Source organism: Sinocyclocheilus grahami, unplaced genomic scaffold (genome assembly GCF_001515645.1).
Source record: "Sinocyclocheilus grahami isolate Dianchi unplaced genomic scaffold, SAMN03320097.WGS_v1.1 scaffold61.1, whole genome shotgun sequence".
Taxonomy (NCBI): domain Eukaryota; kingdom Metazoa; phylum Chordata; class Actinopteri; order Cypriniformes; family Cyprinidae; genus Sinocyclocheilus; species Sinocyclocheilus grahami.
This window is the reverse complement of record NW_015505240.1, coordinates 214,224-238,988: the sequence shown is the minus strand read 5'-3', so window position 1 is coordinate 238,988 and position 24,765 is coordinate 214,224. Positions and strand designations below refer to the sequence as shown.

At 36.5% G+C, this 24,765-nt stretch overlaps 1 protein-coding gene across 2 annotated transcripts in view; it reads left to right on the top strand.

Moving 5' to 3' along the window:
* Positions 1–16,559, top strand: part of LOC107584524 (dual specificity testis-specific protein kinase 2) — a 21,196-nt gene extending 4,637 nt beyond the window's left edge. For both annotated transcript variants that reach the window (XM_016271161.1, XM_016271162.1), the window contains 8 exons: positions 4,868–5,061; positions 6,158–6,279; positions 7,395–7,443; positions 7,708–7,857; positions 12,781–12,954; positions 13,328–13,411; positions 15,126–15,212; positions 15,419–16,559. In XM_016271161.1, coding sequence (XP_016126647.1) covers positions 4,868–5,061; positions 6,158–6,279; positions 7,395–7,443; positions 7,708–7,857; positions 12,781–12,954; positions 13,328–13,411; positions 15,126–15,212; positions 15,419–15,520 — 962 coding nt within the window. In that variant the 3' untranslated portion in view covers positions 15,521–16,559. The remainder of the gene's footprint in view (positions 1–4,867; positions 5,062–6,157; positions 6,280–7,394; positions 7,444–7,707; positions 7,858–12,780; positions 12,955–13,327; positions 13,412–15,125; positions 15,213–15,418) is intronic.
* The last annotated feature ends 8,206 nt before the right edge of the window (positions 16,560–24,765 follow it).

Sequence of the window (24,765 nt, the reverse complement as noted above, 5' to 3'; positions counted from 1 at the left end):
AATGCTAAATTTCTCAAAAGGAAGAAACCCATGTCTAGTTGTACTTATATTTGACCTGCATTTATAGGAGTTTCTCGGTCCTGAATGTGTAAAATATGCATGTGCCATCTGCATTACCTATGATGACTGAGACCTGCTTAACCTATGCATGACTGGGCTATTATCAGCCAAATCAAAGCACTAGAGAAGGTTACTGATCTGAAATGACAGATTTTCACAGTTTATGGTTTCAGTAACCATCTGTGAGATGATATTGCACTGAATATTCTAGCATAAAATTAAGCTTTGAGATGAATGTAGCCAAACTGTAAACTTCATCACCTCTTTTAGTTTTTTTCTCACTCTTTCTGTCTCATTCACATGCTCCAGCGCTCACGTCATAGAAAGCAGAGGGGATGTGACCCAGGGAGCTTCAGTTGCTACACAGACCGAAGGAAACTCAATAGATCTCTAAAGGAGAGCGCCCAAAGTGACACACACGAGAGTTCTTGCCTTACACTGAATTATTTACTGTAAAAATGCCCTGTTTTAACCCTTCAGTTGTTTAACAGCACATGCTTGCCAATGTTCTTAGGTTTCTTTTCCTGTGTGGACTTGAAGTGGTTTTGATTATGAAAAAAGCTACCTGAATGGCAGGAAGCTCATTTTTCAGTAGTCTAAACCATTTTTTTTCTCCAGTCCAAACAAAGTTTGCTTTGTTTAAGATTCTCTTCTTACATTTTCCAATCGAATCAAGAGGTGAAATTCACTATTTCAGTAGGAGCGCTGTGAGTAGTTGAAGACTAATTGAGTAATTTCTTTCTATACTTCACCCCAAGGTAGATCAAACAAATGCTTTGCGTCACACCACATCTGAATCCATTCTACACTCGCTCCCCAAACCGTGTTGGTTCTCTTTCCATGTCTCATTTACATTAACATACCCGCAGACTCTGAAAGAGACACCCTGGCTTGCTAAACCCCCTCAAAGACCACGTCGGTCGATCCTACGTTCACCATTGTCGTTTGCATGTGAGAGAGGCAAGTACCTTGGCAAAGCAGGTTTCAGGTGTCACGCATAACGACAATGACATCTGAGGATGGCTTTAAGACTCAGTGCATCCGTGTGCGTGCGTGTGCATGGGTTTGTGCGTGATTGTACAAGATATCAAATATCAGCCAGATATGCATTGGCAGTAATCACTCTCTCTTATCGTACAGGATTAGTGAGTTTCTTATCTTATTTGTTGTTGTATGAACTTTGATGGTTGGATGAGCTTTCTATCTTTGAGCGCTGTTTAGTTTAGGTAATTGTGCTAATGCCTTTAGATGATAGCAGAAATATCAAGATTTAGGCCCTGATGGATCTTATTGCATCTTACGTATATGCACGCCGCCATAATGCATTCAAGGAAGTTTTCAGAAAAATGTTTTGGTTTGTTCGCACATGCAACCATACATGCATGTACTGCACCAGCAATTAATATTATCCAAGCGTGACAAAGAAAATATGTCAATCAACACTTTTTGTTAGCATAGGTGCACTGCACATATGCCATAGTTTTCCCAAAAACTGTCTTTGCAAAAAGTACTGTTCTGGTGCTGTGGTACATCAGATGGAAATACCATGGTATTTTAATACAATGCATTTTGTCTAATTTTTATTGCTACTATTTTGCACATTTTTAGTAATAGTAAAGTCATCAAAGCTATTAAATAACACCAAGCATCTTTTTTGTATTGAAAGCAGCTCTGTACAAACACACACACATACTTTTCATATATACTTTTAAATATGAAATGTTAAAATATTAAATGATATATAACATCTTAGTGTAATATTAAATATTTTAAATATGAAGTAATATTACATTTCAGTATTTCAGATAAATAATTTTTGTTTTATAAATACATTTATATGCTGCCACATTTTGTACATTTGTTTAAAAGACTAGTATTACATGATTAATTGATTAGCATATTCATATAATGTGATATTTCCATGTTACTTCAAAAGAATACCTTGATATTTCCATGTTATATCCAAAAAAGAAGGTAATAGCATAATACTTTGTGGTTAGTGCACTGTCATATGTAAAAATTAGACAACAACAAACAATTACAAGCTCAAAAACAATGTCAAAACATTTTAAAAGGACTGAAAAAAAAAGGATTGACCAAAACATTTTAAAGGACTGAATTATATATCTTCCAGACAAACATCAGAGCAGTGATCTAACCTGGTTATTTTATCTCTCTCTCGTAGCAAATCCCTGAGACTCTGTAATGATTACAGCCTTTTCTCAGTATGTACGGCCAGCTAGTTATCTAACTACAGTTTATGCTGAGCTAACACTGATATTATGGACTTTGCTTTCCAGAGCTTTCCAGTGCAGCAGCAATGCGTCATCTCCTTCGGGATTATTGCAACTGATACAGAGCTTTGAATATCTGAGAGTAATGTTAACACATACAGTATCTGATAAAGTGTGATGGAGTGTGTTTGTGTCAGTAGCCTGGGGTCAGACGTTGGTGTGTCGGTGGCAGCTGATGGATAGAGGTTGTGGCAGGACCATCACTGAGAAACCTTGTAGGATGTTACGTGTGGAAGCCAGTAAACATGTTAACGGGTAGTTAGGACACCCAGTGCTCTGGGCACCAATGATGACGCGCAATGATGTAACCTCCAGCTGACACGCTAATACACAATTCAATAAAATGTCCAGACTTATCCACACTATGCACACATGTACACAAACAGTTTTTTTTTTGTAGAACACATGGTCAGCCAGAAGTTTGTGCGAGTGTAGTACATAAAATATTGTGTTATCTATGTTCAGCATCCTTAGTCTAAATATTAACCTCATGTTTCCTCATAATGTGAGATCATCCAATGAGGACATTTGCAAGTTCTTAGGATATGGTTATGTCATGTCTGCTTGGCCTAAATAAAGCCAAACTATCTTTAAAGGCACACTTACAGGATAGCTTGCATATCTAGACTTGCATATCTTAAGTATGGGCACAAAGTCCTCTTTGGTCCACTCTGCTTATTTGGGCCAAAAACTGCCAATGTAGATAGGAAAACATCTGGCCAAAAATCAGAGCGACCACCCACAGGTTGCTTTTCAATGTGGGTAAATCTGAAACCGGATATAACTGACAACAAAGGAGAATATGCAGGTGTGCTCAAGGGTGTCTCGTTTACTTGTTTCAAAGACTTGATGCCATCGCAAGCTCATTGAACTGTATCAGCCTGGTACCTTGGAAATACAACTTGGATGCTGCAAATTATGACTATAGTAGGGGTGGACGATATAGTAAAAAAAGCAAGAATCACAATATTCTTAAAAGTTTGGTTGATAGCGATAAGTTAAAGGGGTCATATGATGCGATTTCAAGTTTTCCTTTGAAGTGTTACAAGCTGATTGTGGATAGATAAGATCCCTGAAGTTGCAAAGACTAAAGTCTCAAAACCAAAGAGATATTCTTTATCAAAGTTAACAGTCTGCCACGTCCCCCTAAAACGGCTCGTTCTAACACGCCCCCACATATCTACCTCACTATGTGGAAATAGTTGCATAATGCCGCCCAAATGTGCCCGCAAAGAAAGAAGGCGTGGTTTCAGTAACCGCAGTTAGTGTTGATGCAGCCATGTCAGGGAGACGCTGTTTGTTTCTAGGCGAAAGCAAAAGCACTTTATTTGGCCTTCCGAAAGTAGATGCATTTAGGAATTTTTAAGATGACTTACAACAGAACAGCAATGCATTTTATGGACGACCGTTTCGTGAACCTAGGCTTCTGAATCAGCTACTGTTTTGATATTATTTTAAGTATTTGCTATTTACTGTTCAAATGCGGAGTTTTGCGCATCGTGTGTGTGTGCACGAGCGAGAGAGAGAGCGAGAGAGAGAGGGGGAGAGGGGGTCACATCACAAACGCATACCAGCTTCATCACTGTGTCTGTCACACGACTCTGTTCCCCTTTCGGGCTTGAACTGATGGTAAAACTAATGACATTATTTACTGTCTTTACATTTATTTTGAAAGATGAAGCTGGTGATTATGGTAAGGGGCGTTACATTTCCGACGAGTGCTTGCGGTGTTCGGCCAATCACAATGCACTGGGTCAGCTGGCCAATCAGAGCACACTGCACTTGTCGGAAGGAGGGACTTTGTAGAAAACGAAGCGTTTGAGAGAGGCGGGGCATAGAGGACCTACAATAATGTACAGTATTTGAAAAATAATGTGTTATTTGAACATTAAAGCATGTCAACATATTCTGTTACACCAAATACACCAAATAATGATCTTTTAAAAAGCATCATATGACCCCTTTAAATATCATGATATAACATTTTTTTATGGAAATGTAATTAAAACATACTGAAAAAAGAATGGTCCTTATGATAAAGTAATGGTAGACCTTTAAAAAATGGATACGTTTAGATTTTTAAAATTGAAATAATCATAAGCCCTGCAATGAAACAGCTAAATTAATAAATAACTTGATTGAAAATGCATGATTAATCCAGATATATGTATTTTATATAAAACATAGTTATTTGAGGTATTGTCTGTTTTGACATTTTATTTTTTATCAAAATCCATCCTTTTTTTCATTTTTCTGTGGATTATCCTCTGAATAGATGCAGTCTTGGACATTATGATTAATCTTAATGCAGGCTTTACTGTAAAACTGGTCTTGCGTCAGATGAATAAGGTATATAATGTGATGAATTATTAGTGATTTTTATTTTTTGTATTGCAAAACAGATTTTTTTTCATCTCCTATAAACAAAGCTTGGTTGCTTTGATTACTCTAAATCCACTTCTGCAGTGTAAAACTAAGCTTCATCTCTCCTACTTCTGCTTTTTCTCTTGTAGATGAGATCTCCAAGATGTGTGAGGTGGACGACACTCCAGAACCGGTCAGTCCCACTCTGCTCAATGAGTCCACAGACACCTACTGGCAGACCGACTGCTGGCACCGACTCCGCACCACCGTCCGTAAACTAGAGTTCTGGGAAGACTTCAGCGCAGAACTTATCGGAACCGGCTTCTTCTCCAAGGTCTACAAGGTAAGGGTTTCCTGTCAGTAATGGTGGAACGAGACAAAATTTTTAAAAATGTTTATGAAAAATGTGCTAAAATTGCTAGAATGTCCTGAAGGTGGCGTGTAATAATGGAACAGCACAGAATCTGATTAGATAATCTGCCCTTTAGCGAAAGTGCACTGATTTAATCAAAGCTGTGAAAATGAGGCACATTGAGATCTCAGGCGTTGAAACCTTAAGATAAATGTTTTCGTTCCACCACCTGCTGCCTTTCAAGAGCAAAGGTTCTGTTCCTTATCTCCAGTATAAATAATTGGTGGGGATTTTGTACCCACCCGAATTCTGTTGCCAAAATATTAAATGATCTTCTAATAATTTTGTCTGGAAGTCACGGCCTTGTTAGTCCTTACAAAAGAACCTTACAGACATGACGTGTCTGTCGTTTCCTAAAAATAAGAAATACATGTTTAACGTCACGTACCATCACCACCCTGTCAAGCTTAAATGATCTTGAAAACCATCACAAACATGAAAATAACTAGTTGGTTTTAAAAAATGCCTGAGGAAACTATAGTAATCACATTTTTTATATGCTAACTTTTTTTCTTGTTTTGCAAAATCGCTTCAGCATTCCTTTTAACCTCATAATTTCAATTGTAAGTAACTAAACGGCATTTTGTTACAAGTCTTGCCAAAGCTCACAAAAAAGCCGTTATTATTGTGTGAAACTCTTTTGTGCTCGATACTATCTTGAATGAAAGACTTTGGCGAGGACTAAGATCACAGCAGAGCTTTACAATAGCAGAGTGACTGAACCTAGATAACGTGTTTAATATCAGTTCACACAGAATGTAAAAAACACACCATGGGCCAAGTAATGACTGCACTTTTTTTTTTTTAAAGAACATTGTGTCCTAAAGGAGTTGTGTACTGTAAAGGAACAGAATCAGCCCAGGGGAAAATAAGAGTGATGCTTCTTTTTTTGTTGTGAATGTGTGTACAGAATTTCAAGGAAGGATAAACATGTCAGGAAATCCCTCCTGTTGAAACTCCCACTGTATGTACAGTATGTGACGCCCTCGCTGCTGAGTCAATAATGATGTAATTCTCCCTCGCTCAGGTGATACATGGCACCACGAAGAAGGTGATGGTAGTGAAGATCTATAAGAATGACGTGGATCAGAACAGCATCGTGAGGGAGATCAGTCTACTTCAGAAACTCTCCCACCCGAACATAGTGAGGTGAGCCGCCTCTGCACACGCGATTATTAATCACTTCCATCAATCCCACGCCGGCCTGATGCTCATAACACCCCCTCAGAACATGGGAAGAAAACAACTCTGACTCTGTCGGCGTAATACTAAATAATAAACCTGACTACGTTAAGATTTCTTGACCTTGAACAAAGGTAACCAGTGAATGGCTACAATTTAGATGATCTTCTGATATTAAAAGCATTAGACTGTGAGACTGTAATAACTACACACAGCCCGTGTTTTAAATCCTGAGTTTTAGTAGTGTTTGCTAAAACAAGCATCATTATTAGTATTGCTTGTAAGGATGCATGATATATCTGCACCAGATTAGATATTGGTCAATATTAGAGATTTTTAATTCATTGGTATCTGTTATTGTTGGATATCTAATTGTGCATGCTAATTTCTAATATGTTTAGAGTTAGATCACCTTACTGTCAACTTCACAAAAGTTGATTAAAAAGCCTTTAGCAAATTTCCGTATGATTATCCGTTTTTCATACTGTACAAGTCTCTTGTTGCATTTAAAACAATTGTTTAGCAGTTCTTGTTTTATTTTTAATTTATTTAGACAATATTGTATTTTTTATTTGAATATCATTTATAAATATATTTATCAATTATCATTTGGATCAGCCAGAATTTTAACATCCCTAATTGCTCATACTTATGTTTAAGAACAAACATTTAACCCTTTGAATTCAGGCCACATCTAGAATATCATAACTTTTGACTACCCAGAACACCCTAGCAACCCAATAGCAACTAAAAACTACTTTGAGTACCTTAGCAACTGCATAGCAACAGCCTGGTAAATGCCTGCAATACACTGTCATTTTTTACATAGAAACTACACACATTTTGGGTGAAAATGTAACAATCTTTAAAATTTAATTCGCACTGCTAAAAGCCTTTTGATTCCTTTATGGCTGTAAATTTGATCTCAAGTCAATTTAAAGGGTTTACACAGATGTATAAAGGTCACAGGTGCTGATTGGATGATTTGTCAATCTTGTTATTACCTGTGAATGCTCTAAACTTTGCGTTATTCCTCAGTTCTCGGATGGATAAAGTAAAATACTGCGATTTTCATTCTGTAGGTACCTGGGGATTTGTGTCAAGGAGAACAAGCTGTATCCAATTCTTGAGGTGGGTGGCAGCTTTTAGGCATTAGTATTCACAATTAAGCATATCCAGTCTTTTGCTTTCTCTGCGTGCTGCCTGGAAAGTCTCATAACACTAGCAGTGACTCACCATTATGTTTTTCTAATGTGTCAAGAGTATATCATTTTCTACAAAGAAAAAAGTTTTCCTGATTTAACATGCTGCAAAAGTGAGTTGCATTTTCACTGTATAAATCAGGTTATAATTCAAAGTGTTTTATAATCTCGTGTCCTTCCCTCCTCCACCTAGTGTGTGAGCGGAGGCTGTCTGGAGGAGCTGCTGGCCAGGCATGACGTCAACCTCTGCTGGAGAGAGAAGATCGAACTGGGCTGTGATATTAGCCGAGGAATGACCTATCTCCACTACAAGAACATTTACCATAGAGATCTCAACTCTAAGGTGAGGACGAGTGAGTTGGCAGACTTCAGGGATCAAAATTGAGCAATTATGGCAAAGATATATTATGAAATATCACCTCGCAGTGTTCAACCTAGATTTAAAGGTGTGTGCCATGAACACGCCTTGCGTTTATAGCTAATGATAGAGATTTGTAATGTTACTCCATTGAAATTTCTGCTGTTTTTACGTCTAATGTAACTTAAGTCATGTTTTGAACAAAATGTGTTGAATACATGATTCAGCGAGTACCATGTATGCATATAATTCCACAGATTGCAGTGTTTAACTGGTAGTGAGCACACTTTGCTTGTGTCCATTTCCTCTTTTCTCATATAACCAAATTATTTTTTTTTTATTGCTTAGGTACAGCTTAGTTAGTTGTGAGATAACCATAATATTATCTCCCATAATCTTACAAAGTGAAGATTGGCATACTTACACAGTGGCCCCAAAGGTATCTGGATGCTCAAGTCAAACTTAAAATCTATAAAAATAAATAAATAAATAATATATACATATATATATTATATACATTTTATTTTTTAATAAAAATCAATTGCGTTGCATTCAAAAATGTCAAAGTGCTATCTGCAAACTATTGCTACACATTTTCTAACTTCACTCGTTTTAACCATTACCTTTTAACCAACTAAAGTGAAGCTAGTTCAGGAAAAGGTCCAGCATTATTTGATTGCAGATGCAGCTTGGTTTGATATTATGTTATCTAAATTTTGCAATGAATTTAATGCATTTTTAGTGTAGTATGTTTGCAAAAATATTTATTTGGCTCCTAATTCACTTTTGGATTTTATTTTATTTTTCAACAGTTGAAATTATAAAAAAAATTGAATGGCATTTTATGAAAAGTAGTGCTTGCATTTCCGTTTTTCAATGTGTGAAACTTGGCACCATTTATATTATCTTGAGTGAAAGGTTTTGGTTTCTGTAGATTTACTTCAGTTATGGTTTCCATTCATCGCTTATGAACACGATAGCAGAGTGATGGGACATAGATATCATGCTTAATACTGAAACACACAGAACATGAAAAACTGTGCCACATGCCTCCACTGTGACCATTCTCACACCATGGGCCAAGGTATTTCAAAAATGTTTTGGTAAAGAACATTGTGTCCTGAAGGAGACGTGTTCTGTAAAGGAACAGAATCGGCCCTGGGGGAAATATAAGTGATGCTGCTTTATGTTTTTCTTCAGAATGTGTTTATAGAAATTCTGTGAAGGAAAAAACATATCAGGAAATCCTTCCTATTGAAAATCCCTATTGGGAAAAAAAGGACGTGTATTTTCAATAGGAAGGAAATACTTTCTATTGAAAATACACTGGCGTTCCAAAGTTTGGGGTCTGTAAGATTTTTTTTTTCTCTTATGTTCACTGAACCTGCATTTATTTGAAATACAGTGAAAACACTTTTATTGTAATTTTTTATTATTTATACAACAATTCTTTCTGGTCCTTGAATCTGATTAGCTGAGATATCTGAGCAGTGCGATATTCTAGAGATAACAGAACTCCAAACCACCGTTTGTATCACTCCCACTTGCAGTATTTCTCAGAGCAAGTGTCATGGCAGATGCCCAAATCCACTATAATTTTATGGATAATACTGTTACTGTGTCGCAGAATGTAATTTTTTAGGCGAGAATGCAGTTGTTTAGACTTCAAATATGCGGCTTGTTAAAAAAAGATAATGTCTATTTGAAAATTTTCTTTCATGTTTTGGAAGATGTGAGCTGTTATTGTGGAAACCGTGATATATTTGTTTCAGGATGATGAATAGAAAGTTCAAAAGAACAGATTAGTTTGAAAACAATTTTTACTGTCACTTTTAATCAATTTAGTGCATCCATGGTAAATAAAAGTATTAAAAAGACTTTCTGTCCCCACACTTTTGAACTTATGACACCCTCACTCATATTGTTAGTGAAATGACTAAAAGACGAGAATTTCGTTGCATTTTGAAAAGGGAACCTGCACCCTTATAAAGTTGTAAGCAGAGAAAAACAGTCATGGTCCTGACAGCTTGAACTGTGGCAGTTGCCAGGCTGCAGTGTGCAGTGAGCACAGGCCTGTGTGTTTGAACAGAGATGGGAAGGTCAGACCTTTATTATGCTAATGCTGTAGCCAGCATTCACCATTCCATAAACTCCAGACTGCGGCTGCTTTCACTCGCTAACATTTTTCCTTTCCTTTTTACTCGCTCACATAAGAAATGACCTGCTGACTCCTGTCACTTTCAAGCTTTTATCCTCGCACCCTGCTCACACGCAGTTTTACTAAAAACGGACATAACTTAGCCTTGTTATTTTTAAACGGTTTTATGTTTTATAACTAGATTTGTACATTTCTTGAAGTAAATGTATGCTTCTCCATGCTAAAGTAAACTCATTGTCCCAATGCAATGTGGTTGCTAATGTGTTCGGGGTGGTAGCTGGGGCTTGTTTACTGGTCCAGTGTAGGTGTGAAGGATTTTTTTTTGAGCTTTTTATCAGGCAAGGAACGTACAGAAAAGTAATAGCACACCTGAACAAGTCCATAGCACAAATATTGCTACTATAGCTTACATGCCATTACACAGTGTGGAGGTAAAACATTACTTGTTCTGCTTGCATATTGTAAGCAGAGAAAAACAGTCATGGTCCTGACAGCTTGAACTGTGGCAGTTGCCAGGCTGCAGTGTGCAGTGAGCACAGGCCTGTGTGTTTGAACAGAGATGGGAAGGTCAGACCTTTATTATGCTAATGCTGTAGCCAGCATTCACCATTCCATAAACTCCAGACTGCGGCTGCTTTCACTCGCTAACATTTTTCCTTTCCTTTTTACTCGCTCACATAAGAAATGACCTGCTGACTCCTGTCACTTTCAAGCTTTTATCCTCGCACCCTGCTCACACGCAGTTTTACTAAAAACGGACATAACTTAGCCTTGTTATTTTTAAACGGTTTTATGTTTTATAACTAGATTTTTACATTTCTTGAAGTAAATGTATGCTTCTCCATGCTAAAGTAAACTCATTGTCCCAATGCAATGTGGTTGCTAATGTGTTCGGGGTGGTAGCTGGGGCTTGTTTACTGGTCCAGTGTAGGTGTGAAGGATTTTTTTTTTAGCTTTTTATCAGGCAAGGAACGTACAGAAAAGTAATAGCACACCTGAACAAGTCCATAGCACAAATATTGCTACTATAGCTTACATGCCATTACACAGTGTGGAGGTAAAACATTACTTGTTCTGCTTGCATAACATGGCAGGTTCAGGTTTCCATGCCAGAGGTTATGTGTGGTTGTATAGCTGCCTTATGTCAGTGGGTGTATTTAAAACACATGGGTACTGTTACTGCCACACATGAAACCTCAGAGCCTGATAGCACACTCATTGCACATTCACAACTCTCTGTTGATGTAAAGCTGTACCTGATGCTCTGGTGAAAGACTACTGTGTGTGCTTTAAGTTGTAGTCAGAGTTTACGCTTACCTTTCAGCATCATATTGATCAATTTGTGCATTTCACTGACTAATGTTACTGATTCATTGACTGAACAAAATGCTTGTCAAGTAAAGCTGACAACAGAAGTGTAAGTTGGATGATTTTTGTCTTTTATGACTAGTCTCACAATGTTCTGGAATGTTCCAGAAAGCACTTGAATATTACAGAAACTTCTAGAATGTTCCCATCCTTGCAAATGCAAAATATCTTTAAAAAAAAAACATGCTCATCTGTAACGTATATGTATGTTATGTTTCATAATTAATGATAGAAGTTCTAAAATTGACCTGACCAAAATGTTGATACTATGTGAAAATAAATAGTGCAATAATAATTTGCAATATGGAATTACAAAAGAACAATACAAATTTAAATGACTGTTGATGTAAAGCTGTACCTGATGCTCTGGTGAAAGACTACTGTGTGTGCTTTAAGTTGTAGTCAGAGTTTACGCTTACCTTTCAGCATCATATTGATCAATTTGTGCATTTCACTGACTAATGTTACTGATTCATTGACTGAACAAAATGCTTGTCAAGTAAAGCTGACAACAGAAGTGTAAGTTGGATGATTTTTGTCTTTTATGACTAGTCTCACAATGTTCTGGAATGTTCCAGAAAGCACTTGAATATTACAGAAACTTCTAGAATGTTCCCATCCTTGCAAATGCAAAATATCTTTAAAAAAAAAACATGCTCATCTGTAACGTATATGTATGTTATGTTTCATAATTAATGATAGAAGTTCTAAAATTGACCTGACCAAAATGTTGATACTATGTGAAAATAAATAGTGCAATAATAATATGGAATTACAAAAGAACAATACAAATTTAAATGATTTTTTTTTTGTTACATTGTGTAATAATTCATGTGTAATAATGATCTATTCTTATTACTTTTATTTACAATTTGTTTATCATTATATCGATTGCATACTATTATTTATTTTTAGCCCAATCTTATGTTAAGAGCCATAACTTTCTGTTTAAATTAGAGGAAAACAGGAACTATAAAGCTTGGATAACTCCACAGCTTTAGAGTCATGTGCTGATGTCAGCCGTCCATGACACACCAGATTTGATGAATTAAATGGTCAGGTAATGACTGGGTTTTTTCTTTAGGCTCTAGGGGATTTTGTAATAGAGAAGCAGAGTGAAAGACAATTTCTTACTGTTCAATCTTCCTGTAGAGCAATACTGCCATCTTGTGGCATGATACTGTAATTGTGCTGCTTTGTAGTTCTGTTTGGAAAAAATGATGGGTCTCCCTCATAAGACTCTGTTATTTTGGTAATCTGAGATGGAGAAAAATCTTCCTTATACTTTTGTTTTCGTTTGCTTGCTTTCCTCATACCACAGTGAAAGATGTGAGATTTCTTTTGCAACATATTACATGTGGAATCTTGTTTTGTCAATGCAGAACTGCTTGATCCGTGTGACCTCGCGTGGCAGGGAGGCCGTGGTCACTGACTTCGGGCTGGCCAGAGAAGTGGGGGATCTGCCCGCAAAAGACCCCGACAGGAAGTTGTCTCTGGTGGGGTCGGCCTTCTGGATGGCCCCTGAAATGCTTAGAGGAGAGCCGTACGACCGCAAGGTACTGAGAACAGAATGCTGTACCAATGAAAATGAGACGTCAGATTTTGAAAACGAAAGTGTAGAATAGGACATTTATGGTTGAATAGTCTTTTTCCTGAAAATTAAATTAGTATTGATTTACTGACAGGTTTCACATTTATCCACATAACCGTTTCACATTAATCCAGATTAACCTTCTGATTTGATGCCATCCTTCATAGGTCGGGGCTGAGGTAGAGATTTGGAAAGTCATTTATAATGAGTAACAGATACAATAAACTGTGAGCTGTTTTTGCCTCACTGTCAGGGATAAAGAGAGAGCCGTTGCCGGTGCTGTTGTGAGACTGAACTGAACCTCTGTTGACTGGCCGTATTCTCCTGTTTAATCATAGGTTGATGTCTTCTCTTTTGGGATCATGTTGTGTGAGATCTTAGCAAGAATCCCTGCCGACCCAGAGGTGCTGCCCAGGACACAGGTAAACAGTCCTTCAGTCCTTCCTTATTTCAATATATGTTGTGATTTGTAGTGATCAGAATACTAAAAAACGCCGCTATTGGACCATTTTTTTAACATTAGAAATTAGTGGGACAAACTTTCATTGCTCCTATCTAAATGTTTTTCTTAAAGGGGTCATATGATGCGATTTCAAGTTTTTCTTTCTCTTTGGAGTGTTACAAGCTTTACATGGTGAAAAAAGATTATTAAAAAAAATATTTGGTTACAGCTGTTTGGATTCTAAGCATGGATTCCCTCAAAGATTGTTCAAAGCTGTAAATAAAACAAAGCCTATGAGAGTATGTTTTACAAGAAAATACGATTTCAGTCTTTCTACTTTAAATTTCACAACTCAATTCAATGTGAAAGTTTCTTTGTAATTAATTGTGAAATGTTCTAGCTATTTCTGAGTGAAAATTGTTTCTACACCTTTTTTATTCAGCATAGGCAAATTAATACCATTTGTTCATTTACACTAAATCGTTACACAGAATACATAATTTAGCACTTGCATGAGCTCTTAGATGATTACAGTACATACAACCCCTTGAGAGAGACGTGTTATGTTGCGTGAATTAATATGGTTCTCTTCACTGCATTGGGGATGAATGTAAGGTCAGACAGAGTGATTGCGCCCTGGTGTACAGCAGTGTGGTCATTTACGCTTCATTAATGCTGATGGACAGCCGATGATGTCTGGAGGGGAGAGAACAGATAGATCTGTTCTAGGTCAAGGGAACCATCGCACGGACATTTAGATTCTTTAGTATGGATTTATTATTCATCGCGCTCTTCCGTCACATCAAGGATAATGATTTTCTGGTCCATCTACATTACTGTAGTTGTTAATAAATGTATGAGGTTAAAGACACGTGGTTATCGTATGTACTCTACCAGTCGAAAGATTTAAAAAAAAAAAAAAAAAATATTATTTTGAAAGAAGTCTCGTATGCTCATAAAGGCTGCATTTATTTGATTAAAGAGTAAGAAGTTTTGTTTATAGTTTGTTTGTATTTTCTGGTGAGATATAATTTATTTGTAAGGTTTGTGTCACAATTTTATCGTGAAATATAGTTTGTTGGCTTTTTTTGGTGAAATATAGTTTGTGTTTCGTATAATTTTCTTATGAAATTGTAAAAAAAAAAAAAGTCTTACAATTTTCTTGTGAAGTATAGTTTGTAAAGTTTTTGTAATTTTCTGGTGAAATATAGCTTCATTCTAAAGTGTTTTCTATAATTTTCTGGTGAAATTGTAAAGTTCGACTTACAATTTTCTGGTGAAATACAGTTTGTTTTGCAATTTTCTGGTGAGAGATAGTTTGTAAAGTGTTTTTTTTAAAGTTTGTATTTTAGATTGTTTATCATAAATAATATACTTTTTCTAGTGAGACAATATGTTTAGGATCTTTTTGATGAAATGCATTCTGTTGGTTAAGTTTGTCCTACATTTGCCTAGTAAAATACAGTTGTTTGTCTTTGACCCCTCTGAAGAAATGCAGTGTTTTCAAATTGGCATTAACATTTTTTTGAGAGAGACAATTTGTAAAGTTTGCTATGAGCTCGTGATGAAATTTAAATTATAAATGCAGAATGCATTTTAAATTCTGCGACAATCTTTTAGTATGCAACATTTCCATGTTCTTTCAAAGGAAAGAGTAAAAGGTAAATTGACATCAGCGTGTGATCTGTTGACAGGACTATGGGCTGGATGTGGAATCGTTCAGAGAGCTGGTGCAGGGCTGCCCAGAGCGGGTTCTGGAACTCTCTGCCAGCTGTTGTCAGGTATGAAGTAGCGACTCGAGGGTCATGTTTATTATGGTATGACTGTGAATAGAACTAATACCTGTCAAGTGAGAGATTTCACCTTCAGCATTCATAATGTGGCTCCATGAATCACCTGGTTAACTGTTTTGAAGGTGTATATATACTGTATATATAACAGATTCAATGAAACACCCAAGCTTATCATGTTTTTCTCTTTCTATCAGATGGATGCATTCCGAAGACCTTCCTTCTCTGAGCTCCTGGATGAGCTAGAGGACATCGCTGAGACCCTAGAGCCACCAGACAATAACCTAACCACAGGGTGACCTCCACAAATACCTCCTAACAAACCCCTGGACTGAAGGATTTAAGGGACTGTGCTACATAAGAGCCTGGAGCAGTGGACCGTGACTGGCACTCTGTTCTCCCAAGAGTAGAATATACAGGGGAATATCTGGTAATTGAGGACAAAATCACTCAACTGAATGTTCGCTCAATAACCAGTTCTGGACGCCCTCCCTGCAGCGCGACACTGAATGATTGCGAGAGTCCATTTGAGAGGCTGAATTTTACCTTCTCTATTTTTTATTTCATATAGATTAAAGTAATACACTTTAGGGACCAACTTGTCAGCTGAATTTTTTTAAAGACCAAATTCTCTACAAACCATTCCTGATTTATATGGGTTTCAGGAAAATGTTTACTTTTTTTTTTTTTTTTTTTAAATGAGTTTAAAATGAATAAACAGCAGAGGTTGCACAAACCTGGAACAAACCAGACCAGAGAAATTAAGTTGTCCTATATTTAATTTGACCTATATTTTATTCTGTCACTACATTTACCAAATAATTGCACACTTGCTTATTTGACTGTACTGTATGTACTGTAAATGTCACCTATTTATGCCTTGTTGTACTTGCCATGTCACCCATTTTCCCCCACTGTTAACATCTATGTCTGATTGATGGCGCTCTAAAATATTTGAATTTATTGAAAGGATAGCCCCTTAAGATGTAACATCTCATTTTCAAGGGGGTCCTGTAAACACAAAAACAAAATATTACAACATAAAACATACATACTAAACATGAACACACAAATATACAAAAACAAAAGACATGCTCAACCAGTCCCCTGCAAAAATATGGTTGTAGAATCGGCATAGAGATCATTTTTTATAACAGAGTTTATGCACAAATACATTGTTCTGCTTTTATGACTAAATGAACTGAACTATCACACGCAAAAAAATAACAGTACAGAGCTGTTTGTTAATGTACTACAGTAAGGGCTGTGGAATCACTGTTTTCTCAGGTCACTGAGGTTTTATGTGAATATTCTCATATTAGTTGGGTCTTGTACTTTGTGCTTGTACATATGTTTGTATAGTCCTTTCTCAGATGTTTAAACTAGTGTTTCTAAACTAGCATCTATTTTGTTTACTGAATCTAATAGAACTGTTTGTTTTATTCCTGACTCGGTGTATATGGTGCTTGGTTACATTCAAATGTGTATATTTCTAGTATATTAGTTACACCAATAAAAGCATACTGATTCGTTTTCAGGTTTTTTGACATTTATCATAACCCAATTGAGCAAATGCTATTAAAAAAACCCTATTTAAACCAATAAAAGCATATTGATTAGTTTTCAAGTTTTTTGACATTTACGAAAACAATTAAGAAACATCCATCAAAAATCAATACGTCCTTATTAAACTCTTTAAGACTACATAAAAAGCTCTACTTAAATCACGACAGTAACTCAATATGATGAGTACTTTGGCATGATGAAAGCAAGTTTGATTTGTGTCCTACTGTGTGTGAATGGAGCAGTGCTTATTTTTGTCATTGGTATTCAGGGACAGTTCAAGGGTCTTGCTTGGTTTCTCTGATGTGGGTGTCTGCATTACTGCCCGTGTTCTCCTCTGTAATTGAGGTGACGGAGGCCATGGATTTACCGTTCTGACAATGCTTTGTGCTCGAAAGTTCGATCTCCACCGGGCCAGCCCTGTAAGAGACATGGCACGGGTGATGTTAATTTATGATCATGAAAAAAAAAAAAAAAAAATAACTATTTGGAGGCCACCAGCCGTGTGAAACGAGAGCACTTGGTGGTAAACGGCACGTATGACGCTTCCTGCAAGGAAATGCATGTGGGTGATGGTAAAGTGGGTGTCATTTCTGCTGGGAAATATGTTCTTATGGCGATTGTAAATGACCCTGGTGTAACTGAACGTAGCAAATATATTGATGCAGGCCTCATTATAAGGGAAATGCAATCCGTGTCTCTCAGTACAAGGCTGTCATTCAAGTGATTCATTGAAACACGTCCTAAGCACACTTGCCAAGATATAATAATATAAAAACCTATTATGCTGATAAAAATTTGTCTAAGTGTAAATTTAAAAAATGCATGAATTTAGCAGATCAGTTCCTGCTCCAACATACCGGTCTCTGATTATCAAGCATTCCTGAGATATGAATCAATAGAGTATTGGGAAGATGTATTTTTTGTAGGCCTAAACCCTGACATGACAAGTTAGTATTTTAGTACTTCCGGTTCCATCGTCCTTACGTTAAAGGGGTCATATGACGTTGCTAAAAAGAACATTATTTTGTGTATTTGGTGTAATGAAATGTGTTTATGCGGTTTAAGGTTAAAAAAACACATTATTTTCCATATAATGTACATTATTGTTTCTCCTATATGCCCCGCCTTTCTGAAACACGTCGATTACAAAGCTCATCGTTCTAAAAAAGCGAGGTATGCTCTGATTGGACAGCTATCCAGTGCGTTGTGACTGGCCGAATGCCTCAAGCATGTGACAGAAATGTTACGCCCCTTAGCATACTGTGATGCAGGACGAGACAAAACCAATAAAACCCATTACAAATGAGGCATTTGTTGCATCCAGTGGGGACATAATTACTGATTATAATGACTTATACTGTCTTTTTATGCGTTGCATCGTGCCGCGTAAACATAAAACCATGTCTGCATTTGTGATCGGAGAAACAACAAACAACAAGCGCTACTCTACACTGCTCAAAACTCGCGTTTCAATCATCCGTGGCAAATTATTTAAATATAAAAAACATACTTACAGGCTGTGAGTCAGAAGCGCCAGACTGTCCTTGCAAAGTTGGAACTGCCTAACTAAACAGCCTTTGTGCCACAGATGCATTGTAGGCTACTGGTTCAGGAAACAGTCCTCATCCTCCAGAAAATGCGCAGCACACATCTGAATATTTGTCTGGAACAGTGTTGTAAATACAACTTAACCACTGATTTCTAGTTGTGTCCTCTTTTAGAAGACCAAACAAAGTAGTTAACTTTCACAACGAAACACACAGCGACTCCACAACATGGCAGTGGCGGCAACAGCAAGAATAAAAGTTACACCTTCTTTCTTTGCGTGAACATTTGGGCGGCGTTATGCAAATCTTCCCACATCGTGACGTAGACATGTGGGGGCGTGTTAGAACGAGCCGTTTTAGGTAGGCATGGTTGACTCTTAACTTTTATAAAGAATATCTCTTTGGATTTCAAAATCTAGAATTTGGCGTCAAACCATTCGTTAATCTGGCTGTCTGATGAAGAGAAAGAGATCAAATGTAGTAGAAATAAACACGTTAAGAATCCATAGAAGCGGAGGACTCTTATTATGTTTTTTAGGACTATTAAATGTTTGGTTGACCAATCAGCGGAGAGGGGCGTTTCATTCCCGCCCACATAGAGATCGAATATTCAAGTTGCTTATTCGTTTTCTATTCCTGAACGTAAAAACGAAAAATGAAGCCAAATTCTTGATTTTTCATTTTGTTTGAACAAATGAAAAACGTGCCGTTTTTTCATTTTTCAGATTTCAATATTAAATTAAAAAACGAATGATCGGAAGATACCCTGATTAAGAGGCTAAATGGGACCACAGAGTTTGTCTGGGACATTAAACGTCATCACTCCAAACAGGTAAACTCATCTAATCATCTTTCACGTTTGCAAACTATTAACTCAAACTTTCAGGGAAATTGTTTTTTAAATTAAGGCTGAAAATAGTTTTTCCAAGTTTAATAATGCTGATGTTGAAGTCAAGTAGCTTTCATTTAGTTTAGTTTTTTTTTTACTTCTAGTTACTGTATTTAGGCTTTGAAACTCATAAAAGTTGTGTTCATTTGTGAAGATTATCATGATGAAGACGTAAGAATCAATATATAAAAATTTTGTTGGTCAGAACTTATTTTCTGCTATAATCCAAAAGCCAATAGAAAAAAAACTATTTTTTACTAAAACTGTTTTTGTTTAGGGAACTACGGTGATGCTAACTTCCGAGTTGGCCTATAAAAATACATCTCTGCAATGCTCTATTATCCAGATCTTAATTAGCTAGTTCAGGGTTGAAGCTAAACTGTGCACCAGAAACAAGTCTGAGTACCCATGTGGTAATTAATCTATTTATGTCTCAGCGCTGAATGTCAGAGTACAACTAATTGTTTTACTGTCCAGTAGAATTAATATTTACACTTTGCTACTAAATAAACCTTAGATGTGACATGTCAGCAGTTTTCTAGGGTAAACCGAGTGCAGATAAACTGAGGTTCAGTAGAGTCACAAGCAATATAGCGAAAAGGGCATCTGTGAACTGAACTGAATTGTTTGTTGCATTCTTGCATCTAAACAGTCCCCTCTGTAAAAGACCTGCGTCAACACAGAGTTGAGTAACCATATAGCAAGAATGGACCTGAAAACCTTTTTTTTTTTTTTTAGATGTGTGCCGAAAATCAATGTTTCATTTACCAAAATATGTTGTTAGCGGACATGTTTCTTGCCTCAACATTTTTGCTTGACAAAATGGCACTCATACAAATTAAAGGGATAGTTCACCCCAAAATTAAAATTCTGTCATCATTTACTCACCCTCAAATTGTTCCAAACCTGTATGAGTTTCTGGCTTCTGTTGAACATAAAAAGATGTTTTGAAGAATGTGGGTAACCAAAAAGTTGTTGGTATCCATTGACTTGTGGAAAAGAAATACTATGGAACTCAATGTTAGAGAATCAAAACAAATATACTTGCAGGTCGGCCTTCACAAGCAATGCGCAAATCAAAGTATAAGTTGCTCGGGGTAAAGAAAGTGGTGTTTAAGAATCAGCTAAATCATTTCATTCACAGTATGTTTCAGGCACAAAAAGTAATGGCCTTCTGTTACAGATTATCTATACATAGAAAGGTGAAACATCTAAAATTGTAGAACTGAAGCAGCGGCTAAAATTATACACAACAGTATTTGCTGTGGAATTCACTGTGCACACGTCATGATTGAATCTGTCATTATTTTGTTGATGCAGCCGTGTTTGTTATCTTGCACCATTTGCTGATGCTGGTAATGTCTTATATATGAAACAACGCTATGCTAAGAGCTTTTAGAAAATGTTACAGTTGTGGGAACAGGCATAGGCCGTCAATCTTGGCTCACTCGCCAAAAAGTGACATTAAAAGCTCTTGTTCATGGGCTCATATGAGGGTTGAACCCAGCGGCACATGTGGAGTTCAGATCCTTGAGTCAGCACACAAGAGTTGCTGATTCCAGGGGAGCTTTGTATCCAAATGCCATGTTTAATTTACTCAGAGAACAGGTGCAGCACATATACATCTCCAAGCGCCATATGAATTATTATCGTCACTACAACTGCAGGTGCAAGGCTTGGTTTTCTAACTTTGTTTTTAGAGATTATTTTCCCTTGTGTTCAATCAGTCCTATTCTGGTCTCTGAATACCAGAATAATTCACACATTAAACAAATATGCCCTAAAATGAAAATTCTGTAATAATTCTGTAATAATTTAATTCACTTTTGTTTTGTTCAAGCCTGTTAACCTTTAGTACATTATGAGGCGTACTTATGAGGGGAAACTCTCTATACAAAGTATACTGACTTTATATAAAGTTTTTAAAGGGGTCATATGATGCTTTTTTAAAGATCCAACGGAGGCACGAGAGCTCGCCTCTCCCCCGGCCTCCCCCTACCATTCTATATCACCTAGCGGTTGCAGTTACATCAGCAGATTCGGCACATAACATAATTTTATTGACATCAAATCGTCCTCCTCCCATTTTCACCTCAAAATTATGGGGAAGCTGTGCCTCCCCTGACGAGCCGCCACTGCTGGACTGACCAAATATAAATAAATAAGTGTGCATATATTTTCTGCTAGACATGTCTTAAACATAAGATAACATTCTTAAGGGTTGTGGACATATATAAATATTTATGAGCTATGAGAACCTAATTAATATTGCTGCTTCTTTTTTTAATGCTCAATAAAACACTTCTAAATGAGTCAAGGCTCATTAGAAATAATGAGTCTATTATGCATAAGGCGTATTACATAATCCCTCCAAAACAAATATTTCACTAGGTTTTTGATGCAAGTTAAACCACAGGTGCTCATTTTGGAGAATGAATAAATTAAATAAAGAGGGAGAGAGGAGAGTTCACTGATCCAAACCTCTCACGGTCCGCTGCCTGTAAAAGTGAACAGGCAAACCGTGTAAGTGATAAATCTCTGCAGCTCAAGCCTGGAGGGCTGCAAGACGCATGTTGTGCTGTGACAAGCCATCACCGTCCTCACTGCAGCCTTGAGCTCAGCAGATAAGGTCAGTAGATCACGGCTCCCCTCATCTCATGACTGCTCCTGTCCGCTCTCACCGCGCCTGTCCAGATGGCCTTCTGGGAAAGAGTGAAACACAGAAAAGTTGAACGTTTCATTTTCTTTCTGAGCAAATTTTGAATTATACTAAACAGCTGATAAAAAACACCACAATAAGCCACAAGTAATCCACACGACTCCAGTCAGATCTATTAACATCTTGTGAACTGAAATTCTGAGTGCTTTTAAGAAACAAATCCATTATTAAAAGAACAGTTCACCCAAAAATTAAAATGCTATCATTATTGACTCACCCTAATGTTGTTCCAAACCTGTATGAGTTTCTTTCTTCTGTTAAACACAAAATATCTTCTTATGTGTTCAAAAGAAGAAAGAAACTCATACAGGTTTGGAACAACATTTCTGTTTGAACTCTCCCTACTTTAAACCATTGCTTCTGGCCAAAATAATCCATAATAACGCTTCCTCCAATGAAAAAGTTATTCCCCTGTTGTCCTCCTACATCAGAATCCACTGACATATTTGTTTAGAACTGATTTGGACTGTTTTCACTTGTAAATGGTGCTTGATCTGTGCATATTTCTCTCCTGATTCAGATGATCTTGGATGGCCTAAGGGTAAGTACATTTTCAGTCAATTTTAAAAACGATGGTAAGAAAATGATATTAGCTTTTGGGTTCACTATCCATTTAAAGCATTAATAAATTACAATAAACATTTGTAAAATTAATGATATAAAATAATTAAATTTTTGTGATGCAAAAATGATGTCATAATGACAATACAATGTACACTGTAAAAAAAAAAAGCCGTAAAATTTACGGTAAAAAATACGGTAGCAATGTTTTAGGTTTTACGGTTTTAACTTAAATTTACAGTTAAATACCGTAATTTCATTCACTGATAAAATGTTATTATATACCAACCTATTGAAGTACTAAAATCTATTTTGTACCTTTGTAATACACTGATAACCACCAAATGCAGGTGGTGATGAGAAAGTCACACGATGAACCAAAGCCCATCACAAGCAGCTTTTAAATAATAACATATATAGAAGGTGCACAGTGTCATTCAGACAAACACCAAACACCATCATGGTAACACACATGAAACTGAAATAATGCAATAAACATTCATTTAACAACATTAGGTGTAACACACAACCCTAATATACAAAACTGATAAGAAAAAACTAAGAAGAAACATAGTTATTTCAACAAAAAAAAACATCAAATTTGGGGTATGTCAATTTACAGTTATTCAAACATCGAATTCTGGGTATGTCAATTTACGGTTATTCACTGTAAATTATACAGTCTTTTTTCACTTCCAAATACGGTATACTACCATAAAATGAATGTCCAATACAGTTTTTCACCATATATAGTAGGGGAATTTACCGTTAACCATTTAACAGGTTTTTACTGTAGCATTTTTACAGTCATTTACCGTTAAATTCATGGTAATTTTTTACAGTGTATAGCTCTACTGAATGTGGTGCCTAATAATTTAGAATTATACTGCATTAAAGTTAGCTTCCTCTTTTAATACTTAATGTTATCTTTCAACAATTACAGTTTTCACATATCAAAACGGGAATTGATTCGGAGTAAACTTCTGCCCTATTAGAGTTTCATCAAAGGACAAGTTCAGGATTTTCATGAAATAATACTTTAAATTTCAGTTTGTTTTTGGGAATATTTGGGACACTTGGAATATACAGCATGTGTCACATGGGATTACTTTGTGATACCTTTGCATCTTTTTAAATAGCTTAATGTTGGTTGCTATGTACTGCCATTAAAAAAAATTATAAAATCCTTTTGTGGTCCAAAAAACAAAGTCGTCCCTTTGGCTCTTTAGCTGTGACATTCATTCATGAGACTATATTCTTGTATGAATCAAATTCTGAAAGTTTTTTCTATAAAGGCACAGATGAACAAATTAAACAGGTAAGAAAAAGAGATAGATAGCATTCATGAAGAAAACAGTAGAGGAACAGAAGAAAGGGCTCACAAAGCATGATCGAAATACTTTATTAGAAAAGAAAAGCATTAGAAACACTTTGCACCCGTTCAGTGCCAGCATGTTGGAATATCTCGTATTTAGGATGCTGTGGGTCCAGCGACCGCATACATCGCCACACGAGTTAAATCTCCAGCACAATGATTCAGTTACACCATGAAATGCACAAGACAGAAATCTGTAGATGTAGATATTTCAATGATCATAATCAACACCAGATATATCTGTTATGTAATTCATATCTACAATACCTACCTCATAAAAACAAAAACATGTCATCATTATTCATGGGAATGACAAAAAAAATCTATTATCCTTGATGGTACACACACTCCCACCTCTCAAGTGGCACAGAGAACATGTTCATTCTACTCTTTACTGAATAACAGACGTATTTTTGTTGAATATTCATACTCTTCAATTATAAAACACAATCTCATATGATGTGAAGAGGGTTGGAGTGTAATGTTCTGAAAACCAACCCATCTATCAAGTCTCTCATAAAGCTAATGAGCTCTGGCACACCTGTGCTCCTGCTAATTTTCCCGCACACATGAACGGGACGAGGCAAGATGGGCAGGAAGAGAGAGAAAACATGAGAGCAGATGAAAGTTTATGGAGAAAGCGTAAGATATTTATGCTACTCAAGGGCATTTCGAGTGAACTGAAACTGTAACTGCACCTTCGCTAGAAATAAATTCAGTATATAAGCGACCAGAGAACTGTTTAAGATATATAGACATCTAATATTTTTCTTTGTGCTCTCACTGGAATCACAAGCTGGATTTGATGATTGTAGCCAACCAATGCAAGATTTATGAGTGTAAATACTCAAGAGGTCAAGGTTCAGCTAGTTGGCTTAACCAGGTTA